The sequence below is a fragment of the Cottoperca gobio genome, unplaced genomic scaffold (genome assembly GCF_900634415.1).
Source record: "Cottoperca gobio unplaced genomic scaffold, fCotGob3.1 fCotGob3_195arrow_ctg1, whole genome shotgun sequence".
NCBI lineage: Eukaryota > Metazoa > Chordata > Actinopteri > Perciformes > Bovichtidae > Cottoperca > Cottoperca gobio.
The window spans coordinates 143,471-154,227 of NW_021166836.1; the positions used below are offsets into that span (position 1 = coordinate 143,471).

The 10,757-nt window shown below is 36.4% G+C and overlaps 1 protein-coding gene across 1 annotated transcript in view; it reads right to left on the reverse strand.

Annotated features, from left to right (window-relative positions):
* The window catches only part of LOC115004830 (semaphorin-7A), an 11,611-nt gene extending 3,113 nt beyond the window's left edge, over nucleotides 1-8,498 (reverse strand). The window contains exons 1-13 of the mRNA XM_029426533.1: nucleotides 8,215-8,498; nucleotides 7,108-7,244; nucleotides 6,364-6,432; nucleotides 6,180-6,278; nucleotides 5,969-6,077; nucleotides 5,600-5,704; nucleotides 5,359-5,501; nucleotides 4,646-4,824; nucleotides 4,181-4,283; nucleotides 3,751-3,943; nucleotides 2,700-2,815; nucleotides 2,416-2,561; nucleotides 1,049-1,125 (exon numbers count right to left, since the gene is read on the reverse strand). Of these exons, the coding sequence (XP_029282393.1) occupies nucleotides 1,049-1,125; nucleotides 2,416-2,561; nucleotides 2,700-2,815; nucleotides 3,751-3,943; nucleotides 4,181-4,283; nucleotides 4,646-4,824; nucleotides 5,359-5,501; nucleotides 5,600-5,704; nucleotides 5,969-6,077; nucleotides 6,180-6,278; nucleotides 6,364-6,432; nucleotides 7,108-7,244; nucleotides 8,215-8,314 (1,576 nt within the window). The 5' untranslated portion in view covers nucleotides 8,315-8,498. The remainder of the gene's footprint in view (nucleotides 1-1,048; nucleotides 1,126-2,415; nucleotides 2,562-2,699; nucleotides 2,816-3,750; nucleotides 3,944-4,180; nucleotides 4,284-4,645; nucleotides 4,825-5,358; nucleotides 5,502-5,599; nucleotides 5,705-5,968; nucleotides 6,078-6,179; nucleotides 6,279-6,363; nucleotides 6,433-7,107; nucleotides 7,245-8,214) is intronic.
* Between the last annotated feature and the right edge of the window lie 2,259 nt (nucleotides 8,499-10,757).

The window sequence follows — 10,757 nt, forward strand, 5'->3', positions numbered from 1 at the left end:
TACGCTGGGGTGCGTTGTTGAACGCTGATGTTTTGAGCATGTTCAAAATTACCCGACGTGTGCTTCATAAGATATGCAGACGTTACGTTACGTTAGACATAGTGAATACGGAATACGTACGTGAATATTTACCTACGTAAATATAGTACGTGAATACCCATGTGAATACCTACGTGACTACGTTAGAGGTACATTAGATATAGGCTATGTCGGCTAACCTATTCCTACCCGATGTTAAGATGATATTTGACGACAGAGTCATTTATTAAACGTGTTCCTACAGTACAGCTAGCGTTCAGCATGTTAGCCGTTCTCCAGCATCACCATGACGTGAACCAACTTTTCCAGCTCCGTTGTCGAGACGCTCTGATACGTTTAAATAAGTAAGTGATACGCTATCAATGTTGGACATACGTATAATAATTTGTTATGTATTCGTTATGTATGCGTCAGCTACAACACCGCTGTGGAAAAGTTGGACGTATTTGGACTCTGACACATTTTGAGGAACTTTTCATAAATGCCGGCATGTTTTTGCCACGGAGCTGTGTGACGGGGCTTTTAGCCGAGGGGCAGGTGAGAGGATGTCTGTGACATATAAGGCTGTAGTCTATAGTAGCCTCTTAGCCTAGCTTAGCATGATGCATGGACACAGACAGAGCCAGGCTAGCAGTTTCCTACTGTTTCCAGTCTTTGTGCTAAGCTAAGCTAGCCGGCTGCTAGTAGCTTCGTAGTTAGCTCTCCGTGTATTTCCCCAAATGTCGACAACTCAAATGATAATAAAATATCAATTTCCAAATGTAATAAATGTTTTGACTTTCATTAACAACTGTGAAATACTAAGAACATATTTTACATTTTCCTGAAAAGAGAAACCTTTCAGAAATACAATCACGTGTTTGACCATGCGTTATGTCCTTTGAATCACCTGAGTCACCTGAACCACCACACTTTCCACTGATCAGCTGAACATGAGCTTGTTTCCACACCACTGTTCACCTGCATAAACTTAGACTCAGACCTGATTGACTCGTAAACATCTTCATACCTTTTCCAGACAGCTGAACTTTGGATGGGGACACGCAGAGGGCGAGGTTAGCTTGGGTCGCATCCTGCAGTGTGTATCTGTGAAAGGAAAGGACGCTTTACACGAGGCTCACTACTGTCACACTCTCTTACATGTTAAAGCTACTGACACTACCTGAACCCACGTATTCTTATACAATCATCACAATAAACCTTTTGTGAGCAGAAGCACTTATAAGAGAGGAAGCTATTCATTCACGAAGTCCAGCAAATGTAATTATGGTTTATTTTTAGACTCTAGTTTGTGTCATTAGGGGGCTTATTGCAGTGCGTAGAGAACGCACATTATATATATATATATTTATATATATATATATATATATATATATATATATATATATATATATATATATATATATAATATATATATTTATATATATATATTTATATATATTTATATATATATATATTTATATTTATATAATGTAGCATCAGAAGGGCTAATGACTAAGTATAGATATTGAAATACTTGAGGTAACATGATCTACATGATCATCTTTGTCATCAGAGTTGCTCCACATGGGAAGTGATGACTCGTCAGTGGGTGCAGTTTGCTGACAATCAGCTTTAAAAACGTTGCCGCAAGCACACCTGATGACACAGCGCTAATTATATTCAAGAAAAGGAAGATGTTGAGACACCACAGTACACTCGGGATGAACCTCTGGATGAACTCTGGTATTACCTCCTTCATGGACGTTATGTTTTTTGGCTCAGTTTGTGCGTTTGTCAGCAGGATTACTGGAAAACTGTGGCGGCTATTTTCATGAAACTTGGTGGAAGGGTGTAGCATGGCCTAAGGAACACTTTACAGTTTGGAGAGGTTCCGGATCACGTGGCAGATACACAGATTAGGTTTTACTCCACCAAAAATCAGCGTTAAAGCTGCAAAGAATGTAGGAGAAACTATTTGCAAATGTTTGTCTATTAGACCTCAAGCTAACTCAAGAAACAGTGCATGTGATCAGGGTGGTGTGCCTCCGAGGTTATCAAATGTGCGTTGCATGTAGTCTATACTGCTGGAGACAACCAGAAGGAGTTATGGTGGAGAGGAGGAAACGATCCAAAGCGAGGCTTCATTTTAGAAATATGGTAAATATTAGGGTTAGGGTAAACATCCCTTTTCTTCCTCAGAAATATGACCTGGAACCCATCAGGGATAAAGAATCTGACCGATAAGCAGAATGTGTGATGGGATTGTTGTCTATTAAATCGTATTAATTCCAACACTTAAAGTTAATGTGTCGGGTAACAACTAAACCTAGCGGCGCACCTTTAACCTCAGACCGGCACCGTCATCTCTGGGTAAATAAAGATGGGTGGTCTTACTGTGTGTGGGGGGTGCAGTGGGTGCTGTTCCAGCCGCAGTAGGGGTCTCTGGCCAAGACGCATTCCTCACAGCTGTTTCCATACTGGGCGCAGTTCTCCACATCCAGCTGGACCAGCTCGCTTCCGGAGTTCACGTAAAGTTTCCTCTGCAATGACACACAGTGTGTTTTATTGTACTGGGACTACGTTTCACACACTTCTTACCCAAAGTACTAACATGTTCCTTTAACCCAGTAACACCACCTGACGCCCCCACTCTCGGTGGGGAAGTAGTTGCTACTCACAGAGGAGGTTTGCAGCGCGATGCTGAGGATGTGGGCTCGGTGGTTGAAAGGTTGATACTCAGCGATGACGAAAGTCAGACTTTTGTTTTGCATCACCTTGTGAATCCCACCGTTATCTGTTTAAACACAGGGAAATGACTCAATGTCCACACCTGCATAAACACACCCCACCAACCCACTCATGTTTCATCACCTCACTGTGACAGAAGGAAACCTTTGTGAGTAACTGGAAACAAAAGAAGGTGTAGGAGACTTGAGGTCTTCCGCTTTATTGAGGATTAAACAATAAAGGAGATGTCGACACAGTGCACGGCACCATCTATTCTTACGCTGCATGCACTATTCTTTATCTGACAATCTATGGCCTGAAGTATGAAACATGTTTGCCTAAGACAAAGTAAGCTCCTAATATTGACTCCAGAGAGAGCCACTGCGACTCTTATGTACCAGCTGTCCCGAGCACAGGAAGTCCTGCAGACTGTGTGGTGAGCTGTGTGTGTCTGTGAGGGTGTCCTGACCTGACAGAGGGCAACACTGCCGGCCCCTTGTACTGTGTGAACTAAGAATCTGCTACATCAAAGCAAACGTTAACATATGGGTCTGTAAAAAAGCTTCTTCTCTTTCTGCTCTGCACACAACCTTTAAGAGGCTCGTCTGGTTCTACAGGATGTTGGACATCTTGTCCAGGTAGAGGCTCACATCTTTCATCTCGCACGGCAGCTTGATTCTTACGATATAACGCGAAAAAATCAGGCTTGGAGGAATATGTCCGGACCAATCAGCAACAGGTGTGTTTTATGTGTGTGTGTGTGTGTGTGTGTGTGTGTGTGTGTGTGTGTGTGTGTGCGTGAAGAGTTTGATTGACGGATGGTTCATCCAATCACCTGCAGAGCCCTTTTCCTAAGCAATGGTTGTGTAACAAACAGATCCCTGCACCCCTTCTTGTGCCGCTGTGAGTGCATGCTTAAGTATTCGTGTTTAGTTTTTACAACTCTGTATTCCTGCTCATTTGAAATGTCAACTCTATTCTTAGTATCACTTTATTACTCACTGAGAGACAGGAAGAGGACGGTGTGGTTATTGTTCCTGTCCGGGGATCGCTCAACGTAGATGTGAGTGTATCTGTGGTGATTAAAGAGAATTGGTCCAGAGCGGTGCATGGGCCGGACATACTCCTCCATCTCCGAGTTCTTCTCGATCATCTTCAGGACTTCGACATGAAGCGCCGTGCTGTCTGTGACGCACTGAAGGAAGAAGTCACATGTTTTAGTTTGTGAGGGTTCACTTACTGTTGACATGCCAGGATGGCGTTCCCTTCCTGCATCACATGTTATCAGCTGGAGCACCGAGTTAATGAAACTTTATTATCCTTCTTACTATTCACAGCCCGAGTGCACAGCAGAAAGGGTTCAGATAATTGACACCAGGAATCATTTTTCTTTGTTAGTGATTATTGCAGTTGTTATTTTCATGACACGCACCGCTCTGGACCTGCTGTGCTGCTTGTCTTTGCCTTTAAATGGGGAGGTGTTGAAGATGTGTTCAATGTCTTGTATGGTGTAGACACACACGGCACTCATCCCCCTGCAGAGAGACACGGAGGTCAGCTGCTACACTGACACATCTGTAGCAACAGGAAACTGACCTGAGCTCAGCTGAACACACGGGACTAAGTTAAGAAAGGAGAACTGACTCAACTCGCCTGAAAAAGAGGAATCAACAAGTCTGTTAAAACATGTAAGAGCAAAGCAACACGCTCCGTCTGGTCTTCAGAGCTCTGGGAAGTGACCTGCAGCGTTTCTCTTGAACATCTCGTCTTTGTTCCTGGCACACGATGGTTTGAGGTTTTGCACTTAAATTGGCTCACATAACACATGACTGTTGCTGTTTTACTCCACAGTCATTCTGGTTTGCACTTGTGGCTGGTTTCTTGGAAGATAACCTACCATTCATTTCTGAAGAGTGCATACACCCTGGTGTCCTGCCAGCCTCCTGCCTCCACAGGAGCCACGTCCACCAGCTCAGAGAAGTGCTGCCGGCTCTCAGGGTCTCCGCAGAAGAGCCGCGCGCTCATCTGGGACGTCCAGCTGCACTGCAGGGTGTTCTTAGGACCACCGCGATCTCTCTAGAAGAGACGTACAGACGACGGATCGATCACTCCTTCATAATGTTATGATGAGCATAATGATACGGCAACAAGGACTTTGTGCACATATCTTATTATATAAATGTGTTTTTATTCCTAAAATGATTACTCATCACTCATCATCTACTCAAGTATTGCAATTAAGTGCACATTTGAGGTACTTTTCATCCCCTTCATACTTTTACTCCACTACAACAATATCTTCCAACTTAAGATATTTGCATAAAAAACACAAGATGTTTTATTATATATTAAAACTAACCAACAGTTTATACAAGCTGAACGATTGATCCATTTGCCGATTGAGAGAAAAAGAATTAGCATCTTTAAACATTAAAGTACGTTTTTTGGGTGTTTCAGATTTTTCTGCATTGGATACTTTTACGTTTAATACTTTAAGTATATTTTTCTGATTATACTCAAATAACATTTCAATGCAGGACTTTAACTTGTAACAAGAGTGTTATTAGAGAGGGGTATTAGTACTGTTCCTTCAGGTTTCTCTCTGCTCACCATGCAAACCCGGGAGACAAAAGGGAGCCACATTTCACTGAACAATTCTGTGTCTCTGTTCTTCTCCTTGTAGAAGGCGAACACTTTGCTCTGCAGGGGATCGTCTCTCCGTCTGATGGGCACCAAACCCACATAGTGCTGCTCTAATGACAGAAAACAAAAATATCTGTCAACAGTCTAAGACATTAACTAATCAAACTTCTCCTCCGTCCGTGCACAAGAAGACTCTCCATGTAAATACCTTTATGGTGTCTAGCCGGCATAATTCTGTTTCCCCCAAACCTGTGGATGCCGACATAGTCCTGAGGTCCAGAGCGTGTAGCGTAGAGATCACTGTCTGGTGATTCTGCAGAGTAAGAAGAAAGTGTTGCATTTAAAACACAACAGTGTCTTGTGTATGAAAAGATATGAATGATGAGTGTGAAAGATATGATGTGATCGTATCATATCGGCTTCCAAAATGTAACAGAATAGAAGTAAAAATGGAAATAATCAAGTAAAGTTCCTGTAAATCGTACTTAAATACAGAACGTGAGTTTAAGGTTAGTGGTGCAGAAATCAGAGATTCATCAGCAGATTAAATAAATGTTCTGTGTCTACAGAAACTCACCCACGAGGGCCAACGGTTCCCCTTCGTTTATGACGAACGATCTTATGCTTTCACTTATCTTCTGCATGTTTCCAGAGGAAACACAGCTGGGTGGCTGCTCGGCTAAATTCTGCAAGAAAAACACAGAAGATCTGTACACGTGAACGATCTGTGCACCACGCGGGATTATTCCCCTGTGTGGTCAGTAACACACACGTCTGCAGAGTCCTACCATGTCGCAGCAGGAGGTTTGCTCTCCGTTGGTTCCACACACGAGGAGCTTGTTGGCCTCTTCCCTCTCCAGAACCGCACTGATGTTGTACTTGCAATCCTAAACGAAGAGAAAGTTTCAATCAGGTCCGAGCATCACATCACGTGTTCCACGAGCTGTTTGATATTCAGTCGTTTTCTTTTACCGCTTTCAGTGTTTGTGGAGACGCAGCGTCGACGCAGTCGGTCCACAACACACTTATTTCCACAAGAGTCTGCGAAGAGAAGGAAATCCATCGTTATCGTCAAGAAAGAAGAAGAAACTTCTGGTACCAAAGAGGTTTCAGAAGCTCAATTATTAGGAGTTATGATACAAAACTATCTTTTACGGGCAACTCATTACAGATATTTCTGCTGGAAATTAATCCAGTTAAGATAAAAATAACTTTTTATGAATAAAAGCTGAAATGGGAGGAGCTACTTTCTGTTTCTGAGAACTGTTCAATTCATTACAAGAATAATTTGGTCGTTGGATTGTTGATGTTAAGACTATGATCGCACGATTGTGTTGCATTGTCAGTTTTAAAACAGGTCGGAGCGCTTCCTGGACTCAAAACAAGTTTGTTTGAGGTCTCTTTTTAAGCTAAATAAAATACCTGTATTGTATTGTAATGTCATGTTAGACCTACAAACTTATTCCAACGCGTTTCGGCACAAAGCTTGGTGTCGAAACATGTCGGAATACGTTTTTAGGTTATTTTAATTGCACAAGAGAGGACCTTGGAGGTCCTTGGAGAATAAGTGTGCGTTTAAATGTGTTTAATGTGTTTAATGTGGCCTAAAAGATAAAAATAATAAAGAAATCCTCATCTCCACGTCACTATAAATTCTGTTATTCGATTGCAGACTCAGATATTTACTTAAGTTAAGTTATTTAATGTGCACTGCACCTTCTGAGGGTTTAGAAAGTTGAAGGATTGCAGGTGTTTCTGTCCGGCAGCGATGACGGTGTCCGGCTCTGCTTCCAGGAACATCCCGACAGGTGCAGCATGGTGTCCAGGTAACAGGAACCTTTCCATTGCAGCCTCTGTGACACAACAAAACAAACACTGAATGATAAACATTGACTCGAATTGTGATTGCACACACTTTGTATATACAGTGCACAGTAATGGTTTAACCTGTCAGGCTGGTGTAGTAATGAAAACTGAAATATCTTTATTTGATGGACTGCCACCATTTTCCCGCTTTTGCAAAATGTCCCAAGATGGGTTTAATGGATTTCCATGAAGTTTGTTACAGACACTGACGACCCTCTCATGAATAATCCTAACGGGTTCGATGATCCTCTGACTCTTCCACTCGTGCCACCAGCAGGTCAACATGTTCACTAATACAGTGAAATATCTACAACTTTCTTCCTCATCGATCAGGTGAAAAGTCATTTTAATCTTCTGTCTTTCAATGACACGATATTTATTGGGGAATTATTGTTCTTCTTTTTTGTCCCCCAAGTCATAACGTCTTCTGTTATTGTTTTCAACAGAGTCACAACTTCCCCTAATTGACTCACTGAAACTTTCCAAAATAAAGTGTCAACATTCATTTAAAACGTATTCTTCAGCATATAGACTCTCGTTAAATACTGTGTGCTGGTTTTATATTGTGACTTTGATGGAACTGAACAATAAGTTTACAATGACTATTTTAAAATACTTTATTTATTATGATTTCTTCACAAATGGTAAATCGACTGTTTTTATATATAAATCCGACCCTCCGATGGACGAGCACAAAGAATGGTGCCAAAGCGCGTCTGTCTCTGCCAGAGAAGCTCTCAGAGCGGACACGCAATGCAGCAGACACCATGACAGTATATATATATATATATATATATATATATATATATATATATATATATATATATATATATATAACATTAACCGGGAAACCTTCACAAACATTATAAAACATTTCCTCGGTTTGTTTCTTGGATTCTCAACATTACAGCGATGTCAAAACAAACTCATGTTTCAAAGATTAGGATTATTTCCTACCTTTCTCAGTGAAGGTCATCCTCGGTACATGCGCTGAGGTCGCTATTAAACTATGGAGGCATGAAAATATTAAAGATAACGTTAAATATGAGAGTGCCATTCTGCGTCTGAAGTCAACAGTGTGTGTGTGTGTGTGTATTTCCTGCTCTGCTCTGAACACTGTTTTATAGGCGCGTGCAGCAAGCCCAGCCTTTTTTAAAAATAATTAATAATCTAATCCAAACAGTTTTTAACCTGAGAGGATTTAACAGCAAAAATAAATAAATTAGACAGTTGATCCAAGATGTATAGGCTTTGATATAATATATATACACAGTATGATATAATATATATACACAGTATGATATAATATATATACACAGTATGATATAATATATATACACAGTATGATATAATATATATACACAGTATGATATAATATATATATGAAGTATGATATAATATATATACACAGTATGATATAATATAATACACAGTATGATATAATATATATACACAGTATGATATCAATATATATATGACGTATGATATAATATATATACACAGTATGATATAATATATATATGAAGTATGATATAATATATATACACAGTATGATATAATATATATATGAACAGTATGCATATAATATATATACACAGTATGATATAATATATATCGACAGTATGATATAATATATATACACAGTATGATATAATATAATATATACCACAGTATGATATATAACTATAATATACACAGTATGATATAATATATATACACAGTATGATATAATATATATACACAGTATATTGATATAGTATATATATATATAGACAGTATGATAATAATATATATACATGAGTATGATCATAATATATATACACAGTATGATATAATATATACACAGTATGATATATATATACACAGTATGATATATATATACACAGTATGATATAATATATATGAAGTATGATATATATATAACACAGTATGATATAATATATAGTATGATATAATATATATACACAGTATGATATAATATATATATGAAGTATGATATAATATATATACACAGTATGATATAATATATATACACAGTATGATATAATATATACACAGTATGATATAATATATATATGAAGTATGATATAATATATATACACAGTATGATATATATATATACAGTATGATATAATATATATGAAGTATGATATAATATATATACACAGTATGATATAATATATACACAGTATGATATATATATATACACAGTATGATATAATATATATATATGAAGTATGATATAATATATACACAGTATGATATATATATATACACAGTATGATATAATATATATACACAGTATGATATAATATATATACACAGTATGATATAATATATATACACAGTATGATATAATATATATACACAGTATGATATAATATATATACACAGTATGATATAATATATATATGAAGTATGATATAAATATATACACAGTATGATATAATATATATACACAGTATGATATAATATATATACACAGTATGATATAATATATATACACAGTATGATATAATATATATCACAGTATGATATAATATATATACACAGTATGATATAATATATATGACACAGTATGATATAATATATATACACAGTATGATATAATATATATATGAAGTATGATATAATATATTAACACAGTATGATATAATATATATACACAGTATGATATAATATATATACACAGTATGATATAATATATATACACAGTATGATATAATATATATACACAGTATGATATAATATATATATGAAGTATGATTAATAATATACACAAGTATGATTATTATACAACAGTATGATATAATATATACACAGTATGATATAATATATATAGCAGTATGATATAATATATATACACAGTATGATATAAATATATATACACAGTATGATATAAATATATACACAGTATGATATAATATATATACACAGTATGATATAATATATATACAGTATATATATATATAGAAGTATGATATAATATATACACAGTATGATATAATATATATACACAGTATGATATATATATATACACAGTATGATATAATATATATACACAGTATGATATAATATTATACACTATATATATATATATATGAAGTATGATATAATATATACACACAGTATGATATAATATATATACACAGTATGATATATATATATACACAGTATGATATAATATATATGAAGTATGATATAATATATATACACAGTATGATATAATATATATACACAGTATGATATAATATATACACAGTATGATATAATATATATATGAAGTATGATATAATATATATACACAGTATGATATAATATATATACACAGTATGATATAATATATATATGAAGTATGATATAATATATATACACAGTATGATATAATATATATACACAGTATGATATAATATATATACACAGTATGATATAATATATATATACAGTATGTATAATATATATACACAGTATGATTATATATATATACACAGTATGATATA